This window comes from Anguilla rostrata, chromosome 5 (genome assembly GCF_018555375.3).
Source record: "Anguilla rostrata isolate EN2019 chromosome 5, ASM1855537v3, whole genome shotgun sequence".
In the NCBI taxonomy this organism is placed as follows: Eukaryota; Metazoa; Chordata; class Actinopteri; order Anguilliformes; family Anguillidae; genus Anguilla; species Anguilla rostrata.
The window spans coordinates 46806379-46829974 of NC_057937.1; the positions used below are offsets into that span (position 1 = coordinate 46806379).

At 43.3% G+C, this 23596-nt stretch overlaps 1 protein-coding gene across 3 annotated transcripts in view; it reads right to left on the reverse strand.

The window, feature by feature from the left end:
- The window catches only part of pcsk6 (proprotein convertase subtilisin/kexin type 6), a 38379-nt gene that overhangs the window by 6257 nt on the left and 8526 nt on the right, over positions 1-23596 (reverse strand). For 2 of the 3 annotated variants that reach the window (XM_064336639.1, XM_064336638.1), the window contains 13 exons: positions 22899-22987; positions 20124-20296; positions 19432-19644; positions 17902-18002; positions 14191-14294; positions 13090-13207; positions 7471-7659; positions 5052-5188; positions 3796-3969; positions 3437-3539; positions 2785-2981; positions 1956-2043; positions 573-676 (listed from right to left, as the gene is read on the reverse strand). In XM_064336639.1, coding sequence (XP_064192709.1) covers positions 573-676; positions 1956-2043; positions 2785-2981; positions 3437-3539; positions 3796-3969; positions 5052-5188; positions 7471-7659; positions 13090-13207; positions 14191-14294; positions 17902-18002; positions 19432-19644; positions 20124-20296; positions 22899-22987 — 1790 coding nt within the window. Of the gene's footprint in view, positions 1-572; positions 677-1955; positions 2044-2784; positions 2982-3436; positions 3540-3795; positions 3970-5051; positions 5189-7470; positions 7660-13089; positions 13208-14190; positions 14295-17901; positions 18003-19431; positions 19645-20123; positions 20297-22898; positions 22988-23596 lie in introns of those variants that run through there. The other variant, XR_010330170.1, reaches the window with a different exon arrangement.

Genomic DNA, 23596 nt, shown 5'->3' on the forward strand with positions numbered 1-23596 from the left:
CAGTACACGGACTAATTAAGCCATAGTTATAAACAGCCATCTCAAGAGTGCTGATATTGTGCATGACCCTTTTCAGGCATGGTTTTGTATCATTCCTCCCAAGCCCTCAAGCACTCAAGTGGGCTGATCTGTGTAATAACACCCACAAAATCTCAAACAGGAGACTTTCCAGTAAATGTCAACTGCACATGATTTCATGCAAATCACAAGCCTAAGATCCTCGGCAAATAATTTGGTTATCTTGTCTTATGATACCAGGCTAACAGTGATTGTATAATAAGCCAGTGCAATTTCTCCAAAGGTTTGTATTAATATGAGGATCAAATGTCAGCAATATCGTCAGACGTTTCCTCAATAGGAGTGCGCTAGTTCATACAGAATTGGATATCTCATCATTCAACAGTAGTCTTTTATCCACAGCTGAGTTGACACAGCTCAGCGCAAGTACATGGCAGGAGAAACAAAGCCTACTGTTACCACTCAGAAGCTGACTATCTGTTTCCTTATAGATCATCTGTGGCTGTGCTGACCAGATTAGGAATGCATTGTGGGAAAGAGACCCCAGTACTGACCTGTACAGGTGGCACAGGAGTGATGGCAGACGATGCATTTCATTTCTTCCAGGTTAAAAAATGTTCCATCAGCACACTCCGGCACACAGGTCATACCTGCCAAACTAAACACACACAGACACAGACACGCAAGGACACGCAAGGACACGCACAGACACGCACAGACACGCACAGACACGCACAGACACGCACAGACACGCACAGACATTCAAGCATTAAACAGAAGTAAACTCGTGACTCGTAAAATCTCTACCTCAAATCGACAGAAAAATGAACTATTAGCAACCACATACAAATTAAGCCCATGTGTCACTGTAATCCATTATATTATCAAAGCACCTCCCACACAGCTATGCTAACCTTTGAAAAAAATACAATGGTACACGCAAATGAGGCATGTAAGGTTCTAGGCATTTCGATAGTCACAGCAGTGTGGATTTTAGAAAGCGCCATATATCTGAAGTTGTTCAAGGGGGTGGTCAAACACTCAAAGCCAGATTTGAAAAAGAAGACTCACTTAACAACATATCTGTCCCTCTGCCCCATGTTGAGTAGTGAATGTACCCCTCAATCTGTTTTAGGTCTTTCTTTATAATTTTCTCTTTATAGAGTGGCTAAAAAGAAAGGACAGCAATGCCAAATACCATTGAAAAGACAGGCGTGTGCTCTGAATGCACAGAAGGGGCCAGAGAACTCCCAAATCTCAATCTGACAATGGGAAAAGGGCCAAAAAACCTCAGATCCCTCCTTTCGTGTTTAGCTTATCAATTAATTCAGCTCCAAAGAGCTGTTGGCCCTGAAAGTTGCATCCAGGGATAAACAAATTATAGTGGCTACACCAAGACCCACACAACCGTAAAAACAAACCCGAACTCAAATGCATCCCCCTGGCAAACTGCCTCATGGATGTTAAGGTCACAATATCGTAAAATAATGTCACATGATGATTGTAGTCATGCATTTGTGAATCGCATATGTTAATTTAGGCATGGTACATACACATCTGTACACATACTCACATAGGAGCAAAAAAAAAAAAAAAAAATAATATATATATATATATATATATATATATATATATATATATATATATATATATATATATACTATATAGCTACACAGTGTATGCCTATACATGACAAACAAATACAGACAAATATGCTTACTATTTATTTGTTTTTCATTTAGCTAGCAAATTTCATTACCCGAGGACAGCAGAACATTGAAGAAAGGTCTACGGCTCAATATAATAGAAGAGCCCCACCAGACATTTAAATCCAATTTTGAACCCTGACCCCACAATGCTGTCCAATCCTCTTTACAACAACTTGTCTGACTGCCTCATTTGAATTATGTCGTTTATAGATAATGGGAACCATTTACCTGTAGCCGTCGTTGCAGGCGGTGCATCGGTCAGAATCGCGCACACACTTCAGACAGTTCTCATGGCATTTCGCACACTGCCTCTGAACTGTTGGAGGTGGGGAAAAAACACCATCAGCCAAGTGTGAAGCCTGTTCAGGTACAAGCAGTGGACCTCAAAGACCACCCTCCTACACCTAGGAATAGCTAGCACCCCCTCCCCCCCATTCCTACTCCTAGGAATAGCAAGCCGCACCCCTTCCCCCTATCCAAGGAGCCAAAACACACAAAGATGAAACAACAAATTAAATGTTAATAGCTTTCCACACTTTCATATTTTTTTCTATGAAGGCAACAGAGCAAGGTTCCATCTAATGGCAATATGGACAAAGAGATGGGAGGATATATAGCATGTGCTGACTGATGGCACTATAGTATTCTGTCCGCCTGCAGAAAACAGCTTAATGGCTTTCTAGTGCCATCAACACTTTCCATTTCACACATTCTTAGGCACAATCACTAATAAGTTATTTTATAATAAAAAAAAGAAAGAAATTTAAATGAGCCAGATGTTCTTGCAGATTTTACTCTCCAGCAGCCATTTCAGTTAATAGCAACCTTGTGCACATTTCAAACATCAGTATTTTAATCACTATCTGGCCAGAACAGAAATACAACCTCCCGAAGCACCCCAATAAATGAATTCCTATCCAGGGAAGCAGCGTGCTTTCAGCAGCCTTCAAATTCCTGCATTTTTCCCAGTGGAGAGGATGATTAAGACAATGAAACCCTCCTCACGTTTGTCTGGCTTACAGAGACGGATCCACGTTGTGGCTCTGCCTTCCCTTACCGTCCTCAGCGAAGTAGCCCGTGGCACACTCGTTCACACAGGAGCTGTGGTCGGCATGGAGGTAGAGCCCTCTGCGGCAGGACAGGCACTGATTGGACGCCCGGCCCACGCAGGTTTCACAGCCTCTGAAGCATCGCCTACAACGCCGGGCCTCCACATCCCCATAGTGGCCCAAGGGGCACTGGCTGACACAGGTCCTGCAGGGGGAGAGAGGGCACGTCAGATGGGTTCAAAAGGGTCTGATCGACATTTCTTCAAATGACTTGTGAATACTGAAAAAATCCTAAAGCAAGTTTGTCAAATAATTCGGGTCCCTTTACCTAAGAGCGTTCAGACTGTTTTCACAAAAGCATCCCCTAAAATAATGAGGAACCAAAAAAATAAAAAATAACTGTCCACAGATCTCAAGAGGGACATTGGGCTGCAGTTCAAAGGCTTGATTTTATCCACTGCATCTTTCTACAGAGTGGATTTATGGAGCATAATTAGTATTCAAGCTAACATAATACAATATGACAATAAAAAGGATAAAAGGATAAAGGCAGGGAGGTCTGAGGAGAGAGGCAGCAAACAGTAACTGGCACTATGTTAAGTGGGTAGGCATCATAATGGCACCAGTACTATATCGCAGCCAGCCCATAAACTCCTTTACCTGCCTGTCTTGGCGCTGCTCAGGCTGAAGTGGACGCAATTCAGACAATGGTCAGCATCAGGACCATCACAGCCCTGGTCTCCACATTCAGTGTGGCACGGCCCTGCGAGTTATTTGGACAGGTCACATTCAGATTCCAGTTAAACATCCTTCCAAAAAGGAATCTGACCCACAGATTAAGCAAATGTTTACTAAATAGCAAAAATATAGGCCCCAGAAACAACTGCCAAATCCAACCAACAGATACAGGGTTATGCAAAAAGTGCACGTTACACTAAAAGTGCAGCAAAAATGTAGACATATGCCTCTCAGTGGGTACATCACAAATGCACAAAGGCGCTCCTTTCACAACCTCTTACCGTCATACTCTTCCTCCTCTTCCTCTGTGATCTCGTGTTGCGGCTCGTGGGCCTTGGGATCGCGGCTCGGACTGGGGATCTCTAGCATCCTGGAGCGCGAATGGTGAGAGGTGTGGGAGTGGTAGGGGTGCACCGCGGTGCCGTGCAGGATGAGGGTCCACTCCTTCAGCTTACCTGGAGGGCGAGAGGATGCACTTTCAGTGCCGCATCATACTCAGTAAAAATGTATGATGCACATACAGTAGGCTGCATTCCAACAGCTCAAGAACAAGAATGCGCACTTCTTATGTTCTCACTGCAGGATTTCAGGGGCACCGCATTGCATTCATCAATAATGCTATTAAAAATAACTGACAAAGCCATTTTTTACTTCAGTTTTTCACCCTGATAACAATTGCGGGTTTTTTTTTCTTTCTTCCCCAATCTGCCAGCTGAGCTGCTGCAGCTACAGCTGGTGTATTTGGGCTACAGGCACGGGACTGAACAGAAATGACTGATGAGCGATGAGGTGATGGGCGGACGCCCCCGCTCCCCCCACCCCTGGGTGACTCTGCGCTTGATTACGACGTGCCTCATGGGACTCAGCTCTGGCACGCTCCGGATATATCTGGACCCAGAACACGCCATTGCACCATTTCAAAACATTTCATAAGCGCATTACAAAACCATGAAAGGGTATCAGTTGTGATAACTGGCCTCACGAAGACGAACCCACCATCTCAACAAGCAGCAGGGGATGTTTACCCAAAAACTATTAGTTTGTTATGATTTCAAATTTATCGAAAATCCTAAATACCTAAAATTATAATTAGACATTTACATCCATTTGGAAACTGAAATGAACGTTATCCTTTATGAACAAGGTCCATGACCATTTAAAAACAAACCCAAGGCAAAGTATTTAATTAGGTGTACCAAAGCAAACAGCAAGTATTTATCTTACAACTCCAGGTGACTTTTAAAAAAGGTTTTTTTAAATTATTATTCCTCATATTTCATCTCATCACTGCCACATGCTGCCAGCTATCTATTGTTTTCCATGATTGTTGTGATGGAGGGGTACTGGTATTTTTATTCTGCAGGGCTACTGGCAAAAGTTAGATCTGGTACTGTCAGAATCTGAGACCAGCATCCTGGTACCTGGGCACATCACTACTCTGAAAACTTCACACAGCCCAGGAGAGATGACATTTGGACAGGCCCATGGGGAGCAGGAGGAGGGGACTCCTGAAAGGGCCAAGACAACAATCCCTTACCGAGTACCTCAGGGTTACGGTGTTGTGAGGGCGAGTCAAAGATCTCCAGAGTCCACTGTCCCTCAGCCTTCTCCCCCCAACAGTGTACGGTCATGAACTCCCAATTCCTGAAGCCCTCATTTGAGTTATCAAGCAATCTGCAAGACAGTGCGATTCAGAGATTGAAAAAAAAAAAAAAAAATGCTTATAAAACAGAAAAGCAGGGAGAGTTCATTTGAAGACATTCTCTGGGAACAGTTCCATCTTCTATCAACTGGTGTTCCAATGCTGAAGCAATTACCCAGTTCTGCAAACCAACACAAACTCCATCTACATTGAACTTCAAGTGTCTGCAAAAGAAAAACTTATTTAGAAATGTTCAATGTTATTTGTTTTTGTGATGTCTTCCAAATAACAAACCAGCTTGAATTTATCAATATAAGAGATTTGATAAGATAAAATTCCAGTCATAAAACTGAAAAAATAAACCACTGCATTATAATGCAGAGGGCAATCAATTCAATTCTAAAACTGTTGTTTGTTTATCTCAATCCTCATCCTCTCAGTTAAAATGTCTGAAAGGAACAGCAACATCAATTAGTTAGAGATGGCTAAATATTCACATATTAATTAATACTCCTCTTCAGATGTCAGTGTAAATGGATCAGGATGTAAGGTCAATTGACAGCCACAAACATCCTATAGTGTATAGTTTCTGCAATGCCAGAAAATTGGTAAAAAGCCAAAAAGGCAAAGTCCTTCTAAAAGCATGGCGTCATCATTGTACAAACCATACTACCCAGGATAAAAAGCCATCCAGTAGCTGACCCAGTACTGTATTTAGAAAACAGTAGTTTTTGTAGTTTTTCAGTCTTCAGTAATGTGTGCTACATTAATAGAGAAAGCAGGGTTTCCTTCTGTACTCCAGTGTGAGTGATTGAGGATTTCCTATGAACTCCTGAGCTTGATTAGAGGGAACTTCTCTTCCCCAGTGCCACAAAGGATAATCAGCTCCTGCGCTAATTTCACCACTAGTCCCTGCTGCAAATTAGCTCAGTGAACTCCTCATTACATCATATGTATAACAGTAAATACGCTCTGTATATTTTTACTTCGAAAAATTGAACCATTCCTGGTCATTGGGAGAAAATTAAGTTGTAAATCTAGCTGTCCATTGCAGTAGTGGTTAAACGGTTTAATGGATGTGGCTATGGGGTTCGGGCCATAGCCTCCCCTCAACACTAATTCAAAGCAAATGTCTTCTCTGGCAACATCTATCACATTATGACAATGGCATTGTATCAGCTCAAATGTTCTTCCTGTTCAGAGAGAGACTGGAATTTTAAGACATAGCATAGCAATCCACCCAGTTCAAAGCAATATACAAAAAAAGCAACAATATGGTCTTAATATGGGGAGTCTCACATGTCAGGCAACATACACTCAGCAGGAACAGAAAGCATTTAAACAAAGTCAAGAAAAAAGGGAATTTTTAAACGAGGCTGCTGTTTCAATGCTAAAAACATAGACCAAAGCCTTGCCCAAAAATGCCATAAAGAATGCAGAGGAAAAAGGAAACATGAGAGCACAGCAGTTGAAACTGCTACTCAGCACTGACTAACATCATTAAGGGCACACTGACATGAAAAGAGCACAGCCAGCTATCTTTTTTAAAATTTACATTTGATGTCAGGGACAGAGATCTCCCATGATAAAAATCAAATGAAGGTTTATCTATAAACCCTTTCTTGTTTTATTCATGAGGATCCGAGAATAATAATCATTTATCCCTTCGATGCCCATATCAGCAGTCCAGATAGCACTGGAAGGATGTCAGCAATGAGAAGTCATGTGCACGCACCAGTGTGTATCTGTGTGTGTACAGGGGAGAAAACTAGAATAGCTAACCAAAGATAGAAGAGAATACAAATATTAGTTTTGTCCTCAATGGATGATAGAATGCCTTTCATTGTGATGAAAGAGCTCTCCTGACACTGACAGAGACAACTGAAGTCACATCAGGGCTCATGTGGAGCCAATTCGCATGATGCTCCATCACAGATGTTATATTTACAGGAAAGATACTCCACTCATTTCCCGTTTTTGCCACTGTTGAAACTAGAGGTAATGAGATTTTCTGCCAAAGACGGGATATCCAAGGCTAGCATACAAGCGTGGAAAGCACAGGGACCTCTGAGATGAGGATGCATGCTGGAGCAAAGAACTTGTAGATGGCAGACTCCGGTCTAATGGTGTGGGGATCTATTCAGCGTCCTCTGTACTGGGACTGGGGGGAGAGGAGCCGGGCTGGGGGGAGGTAGAGCAGGGATGGGTTGAGTGGGATTGGGCAGGGGGAAGAGGAGCAGGGCTGTGGAGGGGCTAGAGCGGGGATGGGGGAAGAGGAGGGAGTGGGTTCCCTTTGTGGGTGTGGCATCCTCACCTCTTGGCCAGGAGCTGGGAGCGTGTCCCAGAAGGTGAGATGAGGTTGATCTGCAGGTCTCCACGGCGCGGGTGCACAATAAGCACCCTCACCACCACATGCTCCAGGTGCACCACACTCTGGTCGGCTTGCTCAGCACAGCCCGAGGAACTGATGCTGGCATTCAGGTACTGGTCCGGACGAATGTACCTGTCAAGGCAACAGAGAGCGTGAGGGCAGAGGGTATTTTGAGCTTCTTCAGTAACCAGACAGCGAAAGCCATGGCCACAGCTATGTGACATAAACACAACTGCCAAGAAAATAGAGTTCCACAGGCACTGTACTCTATGCCAATTGTACTCAAAAAATCTAAATTCTAGCTTTTGTTTGTCTGTACATGACAAAGAAACTACACACATCACCAAGGCAACAGAGATCTTGTTCCACAAAGCATGCTTCTTGCAAATTATGTCATTTTGGAAAGTTATTTGTTGTTAGCGGTCAGGGTAGTGAATTAGTTGCAATGTGGGGTCATGTGATATGGGTGCATGATTGCCTGTGATGTATTAAGACCTCCAAATTCCAATGAGGACAATATCATCTCATACAACAAAGTAAATTCAATTCATCCCTTTCTCCACGGTCTCAATTTTCCAGACTGCAATCTGTGGGTTTTGCACTGTTACAGGTAAGTTATGAAAAATCGCATTATGGGAGACAGGTTCAGTAGGCTGAACAGGAAGTTTTGAGAAAATATCATTCTTTTCATTTGTTTTAGCATGAATAATTTTATGTCTGCAAATAAATATGCATACCATTGCATTTGTATCACAAAGAATAAAGGAGATGAACGAGAAAATATCATTCTGTTCATTTGTTTTAGCTTGAATAATTTTTATGTCTGCAAATAAATAGGCACCCCATTGCATTTGTATCACAAAGAATAAAGGACAGCGTGTCAAAAAAAACTGGTGGTAAAATTCTCTTAACTGGCAAAGGCACATGTGCAATGGAGAGCAGCAAGATCATGAATGGAAAGTGCAGGGCTGCATTTTAAAACACAGGAGCACCCAGGATCACCACGGCAATGAATGATTCAGTTTGTGCAGCCAGGCATCCTCGGCTGGAATTGGATTCTATAATCAAAATGTTACTTCATGTCACATTTCACAGCAATGACAAGAGGTGGTCAGAGCTAGTGCAAAAAAGTACTAAACAACATCTAACAATGGACTTCACATCCAATCAACAGTGGTGTAACACTGATCAATGTTAGCCTGTGGAGCCGACCCCAGGAGACATGTCTGTTATAAGCTCAAAGCGCATGCATTCGGGAGGACTAGGTCGGGGATGGGTGGGTATGACAACATTTCTTCTCTTGGTTGACATTTTGACGTTACATTTCCCAATGCAATATTGAGGGGGAGGAGATTGAGATTGTTAATCAATTCATCCTGGCCGGCTCCTCGCTAATGAAAACCAAACTGTGGGCTGGAATCGTCTCGCTGGCCTAATTCAACCCTCACGCCGCTCCACCGGGGGACACACAGATGTCAGTCAAAATTTTGACTGTCACTTTGCAAACAGCGCTGACAGAGCCTGTTAAGGCATCGGTTAAAGAAGGCTGGCCATCCAGGGCTCCTCAGAGAAGATGGACCAATCAGGTCATCTCTGACGACAAACTGAAAAACGAACAGAAAAATTCAGCAACACTCAGAAGCTCATATTACCTTTTCAAAGAAGAAGCAAAGCACTTAGAAGAGTTCAAAGTGCACAGCGTGAAAATATGGTCATTTCATACTGTATTTATTGCTTGGCTCAAAGCATTAGGCGGAGCTGGGAAAGATTTCTCTTTGCTATGAAGTTCCATTACTGCTTTTGCCTAGATTTTAATATTTACTCTATTTGTGATTACAGTACAAGCTGTGGATGGTGAATAACTTAGTTTCTCTATTTTCTAAGAACATTTTTGAATGAGGTGAAGTTTGACCACGAATGTGGCATTTCGAATGTTCACAAAATACAAGTGGCATCCATTTTGCTGGGGCGCTTATCTGATTGTGTCTGCGGGCAGGCAATCCAATTCCCTCTGGGGTTCCCAAAGTTACGCTCAATCCACTTGGCATGTCCCCTCCACCCCCCCAACACTTCATTTCTGCACACTTCAGAAAAAAATCCCTCAGCGTTTCTTTCACAGGAAGGTAAATGCCCCATCTGGCTCTGAGCCAATTCAAAACACCATTACCCCAGGTAAATGAGCAACGACTCCCCGTGGAGCCCAGCGCACAACACATCACCCACTGCACACATCCTGAACGCCTCTGACACAATGCAACCACAGCGCTGGATAAATGACAGGAAGGTTTTCCCAAACTCATCCTTCTCACTGCATCATTTGTGCGATTGATCATATACTTCAAAACAGAAAGCACCAGAGGTGAATTTTAAAGCCACTTTGAACATTGCACCATGTAGAAGGGTTCAATGTTTTTTTTTTTCTCCAGCCATCAGGAATAAGCAGAGGATTCAAAGTACCATCTCCTAGCAATGCCCCTCCCCCCAAACCTCATCTTTTTGCTTCTTCTCTGCTCCATGATGAAAAAGGATTTACTTTTAAAGCTTGCAAATCGAGGAACTCTGAATGACAGCAGGAGAAAATCTGTGGACCTCAGATGAAAAAGAAAGGTTGACTCACAGCAGGAAGGCACGGACCTTCTTTCTTCGTATCCTCTACTGCCACATGAATGTGAGTTTCGGTACCTTTTAGGATGGCAGGCTGAGAATTTGGAGTGAGGGACTGAGCCGAATATGTACACACACTACAGATCACAAGCCTACTTCAAGCACCAGAGGTTCTTCCCTAAATCTCGGAAACGAGGAGGAGGCAGGAGTCATTCAGATTTGCAAGGGCCGCGATTCAATTAGCAAATGATTTACAGACGGAGCAACGGGCGAGACGTCTTTCTGTCAATTAAACAATAAAAACCCAAGGGCAGAACGAAACCCAACAGATATGATGCTAATATATGACGACTGGAACTGCCCACCCTTGACCTGAATTCACAGCTTCTTATGCAAAGCAAGGTACTGAAACGGAGCCAAGCTTTCTTTGAGACATTTTAAATCTTTTTTTTTATTACCACGGAACACCTCACAAACGCATAGCTAAATATTTATGGGCTAATCAATGAGAGGTAACATGTAAATCCTTCCAGGGAATGGCCCATCTTTCTTTATATGTGCACACAATTCATTAAATGAATCTTTTTTTTCTAGCCAGTCAAGACCAGGGACCCAGTGGGAAATTAAGAACCTAAAATTTTAAATTCATCAAACTACACTTTTTTTTCTTTTTCTGAAAATTTATAGGAGGGCAACATTATTTTGGTCAACAAGCCAGTTAAATGGCTATTTCTTTGAATTATTACACTGAATTACAGATTGCATAAAGACTTGCCAGAACAATAAAAGAGACAAGACGATGCATGCATTTAATATGAATGTCAGATATTGGCAATCAATAGAGTAGCTTCTGATTCATTAAGGGCGTTTATAACAGGTAATTATCAAACCCTCAGTTTATCACCATCACCCTCATAATAGGGCTCCCTCAGGGCACTCTAACTAATTGATCCAAAGCTCTGCAGGCTGACCATTTATTAATATTAACATGAAAAATAAAGGTGGCACATTACCCGATACCAAAACATTATGCAATGGCAATTATCCAGCTCACAATTGCCCATTAAATTTAATTTAATGGTCACGAGAGGGAAAAGCCAGTGCCTGTCAAAACTTCCACAAAGCAAAGACAATGTCATAAACTAGGACATCCAGCAGAACACCCCACCCCAGTCAAGTGGTATAAGCGACACAGAGCACATCACAGTGTTCTCAATGTGAGCGTGTGTATAGGTGCACTAGCGCATGTGGTTTTTCAGATAGTTTGAAATAAAAACGGCAGAAGATGTTATCCCCAGTTGACCCCTTTAAATTGATGCATCGCCACGCTCTGCCATTCTAGGCCACTGCACTCAACTTCCTGACGCAGAGAGGAGAAAGAAGCTCCCGCGTCTGTAGTTTCCCCCCCGATGCCCAACTCAATTTGTTTCGCCGGTTTGCAATGCGAGCACCTTCAGAGGTCCCCAAGCTCCAAAACAAATCACCACCAAAAAAAAGACGCCGCTCGTGCCATCTCTTGCTCCTGCATCACCCGTTTCTGCGGAAACCGGCGATAAGCACCTCTGACGTTCCTCCCTGTCCCGGCCGGGGGCCGGAGCTCGCCGTGGGAGAACACGCCCCTCCTCCCCGTCTCCCGTTTCCCCAGACCGAATCGCTGCTCTGCCGTTATCTCCCGTCCCTCAGAAGGCCCCGTCCCGCCACGGCGGAGGAGTTTTACTGGCCTCCTTTGTAATGCAATCACAGCCCGACGTCGCCGCGGCCCCCACCGCGCGGGGACGATGATTCACACGCCGTCCCGCAGCGCTCGCGAGGGGGCCGGCGAGTCCGTCTCAATCACAAAGCGCCCGGCGACAACACGATCGTAGTTAGACCATCACAAACCGCAGCACAGCATTTAAATAGAGCCATGCAGGGCCAAGAAGGTACATTTTATGATTATGCTTTCTGTCAGCACTGAGGGGGGAAAAACAATACAATGATAATACAAATGGACAAAATGAGGAATTCAATATGGCAAGCATGAACAGTTTCCTTCACTTTTTCCCCAGTTCTCTGGGTATTTTACTTTTAAATAACATTTTATTTTTCACAGCTGAGAACAAACAGCGCACATATTGTCACATAGGCACATATGACCCAGCTACATTTTTCACAAGCTTAGAAAGCACTGGCCAAGTCAATGAACTGGTGAATCAGATCTGTCCATCAATAAAGCTGAGACCTAAGGGAGGAGTTGTGTCCTTTGCGATGCAGGTAAAAATAATCTTGCAACTGTTGCGAGCCCAGGGGCTCCGAAGGCAATGTGCCCTTCCACACACCACGGGCACCTGAACACCGCCACCTTCCACTGCTATTCATTCATCTGCCCGAGGGGAAATGGATGTTCTGCTAAGCAGGTGGTACGCACTCATAGTGTTCAGATATGCTCCAATTATTCGCAATGTTCTCCTGATGAAAATAGATGGGTCTAATTACAGACCATTATCATCAGATACCTTTTTCAAAACACAGTAAAGGATTTATTACAACTACGGCAGCATAAAGTAATATGTGTCTTAGAAGCACAAATATGTCTGTTGCCACCATGCAGTAGAAGCAAAGAGAATTAATTAATCCAGTGATTGATCACAGTACTCCAGAATACTTCATTATGTTTCATTATGCCATTTTCGGAGGCTGTTTGTTTTAGATGAGAGGATGGCATAGACTACGAAGAAGAATTTAATTTGTACCACATTACACTCTGGAAATACTAAAGTACTTTGGCACATGGAGACAATAAATCTATGTGTTCAAATAGAAATGGCTGATGCAAAGTGGCACATTAAGAAACTGAGGCTTCCAAGATTACGACAGCAGCTGTGATATTCTCCTGAACAGCAGTGTGAAGGCACTCCCCGCCACCCCACCGCACACCACCCCCCACACCCCCTGCATGGAGGAGCAGGAAGTCCTCACCTGGTCCTGCGATCAGAGATCCTGGTGCAGGTGTGCTGGGAAGGAACGCTTCTCCACTTTTTGGCCTCCACCACCATGGCCTCTGCATCCACCAGGCCGAACCCATACAGGTGGCTGACTGAGGAGACACCAGCACAGGCAAGCTCTAAAGCGAGGAGCCACACAACTCAACCTTACATCTACAATCAATTGCTCCCCTTAAATGTTGCACCGTTTCCTTCATTTGCACTGCACCCAGGTACACCCCCGAATTACGATCAATGAAGTCCCATGACCATCGTTTAGCACGTCGGTCAAGGACAACTGGTTAACTTTAACCTACAAGCTATAGACTTTTTTTTCGTGACTGCTGAACTCACCAAACAGAGTATGTAAAGAAAATATAATCATTCTTACTAGTTGTTAGTGAAGGATAAATGTTGATCGAATCACTGCCAAAGTGTTCATCATGCTTTATTTCACAGTTCACAGAGCATGTCAAAAATAATGATTGGCAAAATATGAAGCGACGTATTGTACGTGGCGCTCAGTTGAGGAGGTCACAACTTCCAATATGGTGCTCTGGCACCACATTAAAATGTGTGACCTCCAATGGACCTGCTGAAATGAATGTTACAGCCTTCATTTCAATTTAGTGCATGAGAACATCAGTGCATTACTTAAACCATATGAAGTTTAGAGATATTTAACAATGTACTCCATATGAGCTGTTGCGCATGCAATAATAGATCCATATGTACATATACACTATAGCACGATGTGTACATAATCCAACATATGAGTATCTTATGAATGCTTTATGAAGATGCATTTGTTGTGCTGTATTGCGTGAAAAGAAGTTTTTTGAAATATAGCAATTAGTGTAGTGTTGTTCAAATCTGCCCAGGAACAAGGCGCAAAAATTAGGCTCTGCACTAACATACATTATGAAAACAGTAAGCTGCTCTTATCATGTACAAAATACACAAGCCTGAATTTGAGAGAGAGCCATGACACTGAACATGTGTGATAATGCAATTATTGCAGTGTTATGGAAAATCCATTTGAAGCACACTGACATGGCAGCACTCTGAAAATCACTACCTACCAAATCACACTGACCTTTGTGTCCTGCGGCGTTGGTCTTCCAGTCGTTGGCCTTCAAATGGGCGGGCCTTGAAGTCTTCACCAAGAGGTGCTGCACGTCTCTCCAGGTTATCAGTGGGCTGCGAAAAAATTAAAGAAAAAACCAATTTGCTTATCGCCAAAACTCTGATCCCAACAGAGCTCTCTCCATTCCATAATACTCTGACAACGGTTTGGTGATAAACATCCATTTCTATAGAATTTTTAATCATATTTGTGATATTTTCCTTTTGAATGGACTTTAAAAAGTCAATTTCAAAATGAATGAAAAAATGGCATCATTAAAGAATGTGAAGTCAGGGATGGCGACGGAAGTGAAGGAAGGGGGAGGGAGGGAGGATTGACCTTATTAGATTGTGATGTTTTTGTTCTGTGACTGCAAAGCTGAAATATTTCGGTTATCTGTTGAACTAATTATTCATATTTTCTTTCACCAAGTCCCACCAGGAAAGGGCTACAGCTAAAGAATTCAAAAACAACAAGTAAATCTGGGTTATCAATGACGCAAAATGTTCTTAGTGTCGCAGACCTACATGCCATGGAGCACGGGTCAGTCAGGGCACTCTACTGTAGGAACACTGTGTCCAATTCAGTGTTGTTATTAATGAATTCCATTACTCAGGAGGGTGAACTGTTTACATCAAACATATGAAAGGTTTAATTAAATTACACTCAAGACAAAAAAAACAACTGAACAGACACTAGTAATATTGACCACAATTACTCCACTGGCTGCCTCTCTGGGCCTCCTGTGGTAAATCATTATTGCTGCAATAACTGCTCAGTCAATAACCGCTCATTCATAACTGGCTACCGGAGTCAGCCGCAGTCAGAAACGTCAATTGATTTAGCCATTTCCATGTGAAAGGTCTTGAATAATACATGAGGAAAAAGTTGCATCAAAATTTTACATCAAAGTATTGATTCAAAAGGAATATGCAACATTATTCAAATACTGTATGCGCCAAAGCACGGTAGATTGTTAAATATATATATCACAAAAAATGTAAGAATATTTTCTGCTACAGAATTTCAGCCTATGCACCCTCAGCCAGGGGCAGTTCTTGCTCTCCTTCTGTCTTTCGCTGGCCAGCACCATGATTGCCATGGGCTACATTGTTGGTATCAGACAGCTCAGCTTGTTGCTCATTCGGCTGCTTGACCCAAGATTTTCCCTACACCAGCAGAAGCATCATCGCTCACCTGCTCCTATGGGCTTAAACTGTTGCATTGTAAAACATCACAGTCTAGAAACCTTGAATTCTCTGTTAAATTTCAAGGGACCAGCAGATAAATTAGACTGCTGATCCGAATGCCAGCTGTAGCCCGATCTGGACATTGCACCAGAGCAGATTGCCTTTGTGGTTTTGTCCTCCAGGAAAGTTATGCCCCTTTCAGACAGAATGCCGATGCACAAAATCACCAACTACATGATTATGGTAAGAAAATCAATGAAGCCCAAGAGAAAAATTGAAATGAATTCAAATGCTATTTGTATACGGTTATTTTTTGAATGACAGATTGCACCTTTCATGACAGGATCTCAAAACACTGAACACAAAGGGAGAATGGGTGGTGGGGTGAACTATTACCAATTTGCAACACTTATGTCATGTATGGCAGTGTTTTTGAAGCAGAATGCTGGCTACACATCAGCTGATGTGGAAAGAGAGGCATGCATTCTTTAGGCAATTAAAATGGCAGATGATTGGAAGGCAAGACCAAGAAAACCAACATTGGAATTTAGCCAGCATACCAGGGGTGCATTCCAATTGCTTATTTTTTTCCACCTCCTTGCCTCCTTTCATTGTGTCCTTTCCTAGTATGGAAGGTCAAATGAGTCAAAAAGACCAGAAATCAACATCTGGGGCTCATTCAAAACGCTCATTTTATTCCTCCTTGCCTCCTAGATCCTTGACTGACCCAGCAGTCGACTGAGGTCCGCCATCTTTCAGGACATATCCACCCATTAAATGCTCCTTCAAGGAGCTAGGAGCTAGGAACTAGGAGGCATCCAAAGGATTCTTGCGCAAGAAAACATGAGTGCATCCTTTGCGGAAGTACTGTTTCAGAACGTGGGTCGTATAAATGATCGACCTGTGGGTCCACCTCTCCCCATCTGCCACGTCCAACACTTGAAAGAGCAATACTAGGATACCAGGAAAGGACGCAAGGAAAGGACGTAAGGAGGTAAAATAAATAAATAAATAAATAAGCAATTGGAATGCACCGCCAAAATCATAACACATTGCAATGAGTATAAAGAGAACACTGTCCCCCTACTGGCCCACCAAAATTATATCAAAGTATATCCAGCCCTGCCTAGCTATATAGTGGTATGGTTTCAATACACAATACGAAAAGATCCTCACATTTCTTAAAGAAAACATGGGCTCATAGCTTATCAGAATCATAAAACAGGCACTTTCAGCTGCATTTTATGTATGAAAGGTGCTATATAAATAAAGCATTATTAATAAGCACTAGCATAGTAGCGATCCATGGAGCCCTTGCTGACGTCACACTAATCTGCTCAGATGGAACAAGGTTAGATTTGTCCTGCTGCTGCAGCCGTACTACACGACACAGCCCAAACTCAAGGGCAATAGGCCTTGTCCAGGCCACAGCCCTTAATCTACTCTATATTCAGAGCAAACACCGGAGCCCACTGGTCACCAACTGGGATCTTATCCACTGAGAAATTCAGGACCCTGATATTGCAGGTTTTCGCCACTGTTGTGTATCATATGAAGGGTCTTTGAAGGAAGATTATGATCAGCATATGATCTGTACTACTCCGCAATGTAATACAGCACTGACCCCTTTTGAATGAAACTGAATAAATAGCCTAAATTGGTTATTTAAATTGGCTATTACAGAGTTAATTAAATTTTATTTCTTTATTATAAATTAAATTGAAGTTAAATTGAAATGAATGCCATCTCATTTTATCATTTTGCTGGTTGAGTCTAGTTGCTACATAACTGGTTTTCATCTGGGACATTTTACAGCAATTTACTTCAGGCTAAATTAAGTTGAAATTGAAATGCATATTAAATGCAACGTTTCATATTATCATGATTAGGACTCCAGTAAATTGTCCAGTAAATTTTGTGTAAATGCATTAAAATATTATCGATACCAGTATAAAAAAATATTGGTTGAATCATCATTCTAGATTTTTTCCCATATCAGATCCTGCTCAGTAGTTTCTCTCAAAGATGACACAACAATGGCTTAGCTATGCGTGTAACCACAGTTAACGTCTTTGAACTGGCAATGGGGACAGCATGTGAAAGCAGCGTTCACTCTTATTTGGAACATCAAAGGAATTGCTCCATGTGTCTGCGTTCATGTTCCAGGCACATTTCGTGTTATTAAATCACAAGTCATTGACCCCAGTGTTTGGATACAAATGAAAACTTGAGCATCATACAACTCAGCAGGCCTGGAACAATGACTAGCCTAAATGACTCTGTCCAGTGCTAATCAGTCCTTTGGGAATGAACCTCACCCTGTGACACAGAATGTTGCCTATAAAATGCAACAAAAAAAAAACTGCCTTTGATGTTCATGTTTTGATACTTTTCCCCTTCCCAGTTTAGACCAATCACAGAGTAGAGTCTTCCTTAGAAAGCAGACCATTTCTGCTATTTTAAATCAAGGCAGTGACAGAGGACAACTCACTTGGCCTCCAGGGCCAGTGCGATGACCCCAGCCACCATGGGGGCGGAGACAGAGGTGCCCGTGTGACCGTCAGTGCAGCGCTGCCGGAGGTCCGTGGTGACCTGAGCGGGGGAGAGAGGAAGAGGGATCGACGTGACACAACCAACACGACACGATCAACAGACGGAGGCCTCAATGACAGCGCGAGAGTGTCCAGATGAACTGATTACACAGCTGAACGTCCTGGACTTGTTGTTCTGCAGAATAAGGACACTCGCTAGGACAAGCTCACCCCCCTCGTGTTAACCTCCATCCCGCTGAAATGTGAAGCAGAGTTCTGGTATTGTACAACGCTCGGTAAATATTTTCTTTCTGCCCCTCTCAAACAAGACAGGACACCCACAGAGTCGGACGAATCCACAGACGGCGCAGGCAAGATCACCGCCTGTAAATAATTAAACAGCCCCCTTAAATCAGACACAGATGGGATTCGCTGTGGCGTGTGAGAGCCCCTGCATTTGGGCCCGCCTGGAAATGAGAGATAGACGGGCAAGCGAGGCTGGAGAAACCGCTGTGTGATCCCTGGCCTTTTCCCTGGCGCTACACACACCCCAGCAACACAGAATTCATGAAAGTGAACTGAACACGCTTCTCATTGTGTCACTCCCTAATATACTGCTGTCAGGAGACAAACAGGAGGAAACCCTTTAGAGCTACATCTGACCCAGGGCTCTTCAACCCTACGGTCAAATGCAGCCCACCACATTCATTCTCTGCTCTTTAATCTACGAAAAGAAAACAGATTCTTCAAAATTTATGACTATGTTTTCATGTGTACTTTGTCACATTCAATCCACAAGTGAATACTACATACTAGCTATGCATATTATAAGAGGGCTACTTCTTTATTTACACACACATATACAGTACGTCATATTCATACGCTTTCATACAAAGGTATGCAAAAAATATTTGGTCAATTTTCATTGATTATTAAAAAATAATCTTGAATACAATGAATGTTGTACTTTCACAGCCCAGCACTACTAACCCCCAGAGGATCTCCAGAGAGCAAGAGAGTGAGAGACACTGTAAACCAGGCAAAGAAATCATTCTCTACTGATTTTCTTGTGTGTCATGTTCCAGGGTGTCTTAATCATTTTATTCTACTCTAAATGCTCCAATAATTTCTCTTCATTCTCTTGTATTCAATCACTTGTTTACAAGCATGTAAGCCAGTCAAAATGCTTTTTTAAAAATGTCACAATTTCTCAAATAAACATTCCTTAATATAAACAAAGACTAATCATCTGTCCTATATGCATGTTATTAATATTGCATTGAAGAAAAGAAAGGAAATTTCCCAGCAAAAGCAATGCTTGGAATTGATGGATGGGAAAGGCACGTGCCTTGGCACGACCAGATAATTCCTGGCTTCCTTTTGTGTGTGTGAGTGTGTGTTTGTGTGAGAGAGCATGTGTCTGCCTGCGCACATTCGTGTACGCTGTTGATCTTCTCACAACCTCAGGGGAACTGACATCAGTACTCAACTATTTTCCTGTCGTAAAACTCCCCGCTGCTGTAGGTGGTGGCCAGGGTGGAGGAGCAGACCTCCAAGTACCAGGGCTTGTTTCCGTTCTCCGTGGTGCTGCTGACGGAGATGGTGTAGATGCTGTTGGTGTAGCCGTCGCAGGAGCAGTGGTCGCCTTCCCGGCCGCCGTTCCCCGAGGCCCACACGAAGATGGAGCCCAGGCCCTTTCGACCCTGCATTTCCATGGGAGAAAAGGACAGCCAACGGCAGCAGTGGCACATTAGAAACCAGGCAGGAGGCCAGGCTCCAGCCAGACCTCCAAGACCCCCCATTGTTTCTGACTGGCGACCTCTCGGATGCCCAAGCGAGGGACATAATCGTGTCCTTTGTGCCTTTCTGCATTGCTGCGCCCGCCCGTTGTAACCTACTTTCCTGCATCTTTGGGTCACCGCACCCGGGCGGCTAATCCAGCAGCGGTGACGTTTCCCCTTCCCCTGTCCGTTCCCTGCCACGTCTTTTCCCCTCCCTAAAACCTCCCACCGAGAGCACGCCCCAGACAGAAAAACTTCTGGTGCCATTACTGCGGTTTGAGCGTAGCGCAGCTCTCCAGTTGGACTACTGTACGGACAAACAATCAGAGGCGCTACTGGAACATCCGCGGCAGCTTTCAGAGAAAAAAAAAAAAAGTTATTTCCCGCGCCAATTACCGGACCTTTTTAATGCCCTGTTCAAAGGCCTGCTTGGCAAGTGGGCCAGGCCCGTCCACGGTCTTCCCGTCGTCGTCCGGTCCCCAGCTGGCACTGTAGATGTCAATGTAGTCCGGCCGTATGCCAAGAGACTTTGCCTCCACCACATCTGTTACATCTCCGTCCAACATCCGAATGCCTGGGAGCACAGAAATATTGAAAGCGGCGAGTGCATTGCCCCGTGCTTGTAAATGTACTCTAATTGCAATCAAAGATCTTTGTTCCACAGCGACTGCTGAGAGCAAATAAGTCTTTGCTGTAAACCGTAAAAAAAGCACTTGTTTAACAAACCACCGGGAACAGAGGACATTTTAACACCACCAGACGACACAGGATAAATGGACCAATGGCTGATCTCCGCTGCTGCACCAGAGCAGTACACGGCCCTACAAAGCCTCTCTTCCTTTCATCACCCTCTGCTGCTCGTTTCAAAATTAACGAGCCTGTTCCCTGAATAGAGGGGCAAAAAATTCTGGATGAAGTTCTCAGTATCGGCCTAATTGAAATCTCCTCTCACAATGCGTTTTGCACAACAGTCAGCTACAGGCTTGAAAATCTGTTCAAATGAATTTGATTACTTATTTTGGACTGTGCAGGTGGCTTAGTCTTCCCAATCTATTTTTGGCAAATACCATCTGCTTGTTAATCTGATCTCTTCATACAGCGAAAAGCTTTTCTGGTAATGAGAGACAAGGCTACCAAAAAAAAATTGATATACACACCTGCAGCCTCACAGCTTGGGACAATGGCAGTCATACTGCATTAACGTGATCTTTGAGACAGCAGCTTTAATCTCTCACACTGGAAAGATAAGGAAAGCCAAACACTCTGTTTCTCCCATGTTGGGTTTAATCTGACCTTTTACTATAGTGTTGACAGCAAAAACTTACAAACATAATTGATTTTATGTGACATTTGTATGACTCCTTGGACAGGGACCATGTTTTTACAGGCTATATTTGCCGGAATAACCTTGGTTCACTATAAATAGACTTTCAGGCTCAAAAAAAGTGTGGCATCTATACAACAAACACCAAATCTCAGCATAAGAAGTGTACGACAAAAACATGCTCATTCCCCTGTTACAGCTTGCCAACCACTTGTGGCTTTGAACCAGGTCTGTTCAGAGAAGTTTCGACGCTGCACGGTAAATGATGTCACCAGGGGGGATCGACCTCAACAACGTTTACTTTGGCCCTCATCCCAGACACTTCAATCATCCACTTCAGGCCACAAAACAGATTTTCATTATTCTTATGAATTTGACACTCCAAGCCATACGCACTAATATCAGTTTCGCACCATGTGCACGTCCGTGCAAATAAAGTTGATACCATCAACGATAGCAGATTGTGTAAAAACAAATGCGAATATTTGCAAAGCACTTCATAGGCACCTAATGAGACCATGAGGAATTCAGGTTTTTTATGCAAGAGCACATTCAAGGCTTAACCAGTCAGATTCATGCCTTGAAAATGTTGTTTCAACAGAGGAGGCAGCCTCTGGATTAAAGAAGTCACGCAACAGATACACAGACTATTAGGAATACAGATAGCTAAAACGCACGAATGTTCAATTTAACCATCCCGTGTCACTGAGAGCCTCGAGCCTGTGGATTAAATACGATTGTGCTGGAAGTATTTAATACTATAAGCTGATTAAACAGATGGTATTGACTGCGGATTTCTACCTTAGTTCTATTATGCTCAAAATGAATGTACAATATGTAACATTGAAGAAACAACGTGACTAATGCTGATATTAAACAGACAGATACAGACAGATTAGCAGATACACATAAACAGTTGACCATGTCTGGAAATTCTTATGGAAATACAAACACTTGTATCTGGAAATATGACCAAAAACAGCTATATATAGCTCCGAGGGGCCTGTGCAAATTGTGAATCAATTGCCTCCCTTGTGAGGCTAATTTCCCATTTTAAAAACAGTAAAATGATTGAGCTTACAGGTTCACAGGACAACTATGTGTCCCAGGACCCTAACAGCCATAATTGGAACCAAAACAGCTTTGCAAAGGCCAGCTAGAGCAAAGTTTCTTCGCCATTTAAAAGCCATGTTACAGGAGTGTCATCTATACGTCTGTAACATTTATGAGAGCCAAGAGCAGCTAGCAATAAAGAAAGCCGCTAGTAAAAACTTGGCGTGACGGGTGACCTTATGAATTCTGGGAGTTGGTGAAGGTCAGGGAATGGAAGGAGAGAGAACTCCCTTCCCAGTCAGATCAATGCAGGCGCGCCTGGGATGCTAATAAGCCGCCAAGCCCTTCTGAAACAAGGCTTTTATTTTTTAAAAAGCTGGCCATCATTATTTACCTATGATTGCATCACACCTCAGGAATAATATATGCTGCACTTCATTAGTGCTGTAAAGCAGAGCCTTGGCAGAGGAGCCGACGCCATTTTTCGGATTGAGAAAGGGGGGGGGGGGGGAGAGAACTTCACATCCGAGTTTCAATAAGCACAGCTGCAGACGGCGGAGGGAAAAAACACAGGGTAGGCAGTATATGCTTGGATTCTCCTTTTTGATTAAAAGAGCCCTGACACACATAGCAGACCCTACCAGGGAATTAATAGTTTTGTGAACGCATGAATGTACACCCACTCATGGCCTACTAGATTAATAAGCGAGGGAAAAAAAGCGAGCCCTTCCACAGCACCAACACACCACAGGGTTAATCCCGGGCATCCATGCAGAATAACTCCAACTGAAGACCCTACCTCCGATCCGGGCGTTGTACGCAATGCCAACGATGCAGTGAGAATTATTGGCCACAGCTGCGACTTCACCAGCACACCGGGTCCCATGTCTGCAGAGAGAGGAAGAAAGGAGCATCACACTCTCCCTCTATCTCTCTTACACACACACACACACACAACACACACTGCAACCCTCCACCTCAGATGCCACTGAGCTCATTCTCTCACCTGACTCACAATGTCACAAAAAACGGTACCCTTTGATTGAACGGCTCTGAAACACTTACAGGCAGAACATCCGTACAGGCAAAGCCGCGAGATAACGGCAATCGCATTTGGTATCTGCTAATATCAATAGACAGAGACATATTCCTTTGCTCCCCACAGAATGAAACAAATATCTCCTTAGGCGAAAGGCAGAGGCTCTCCATTACTCTGAGGCACTATTAGTCAATAATTATGCAGAACCCGTATTTGGAGGTTTTAAGAGTCTCCCTTTATCACAATATGCAGTTCACCTGATAAGGGTTTTGGTACGAGGTGAGACAGCACTGGAGGATAACACAAAATAGGAATTACACCCCCCAACCCCCCCATTCAATAAATCACAGGACCTGCCACATTAAATGGTCTGCTCATCCAACTATGTAATGAATCTAATGAATTTTTAAACATATCAGTGAAAAACAAGCACGGAAAGGTCAATGAATATATGAAAT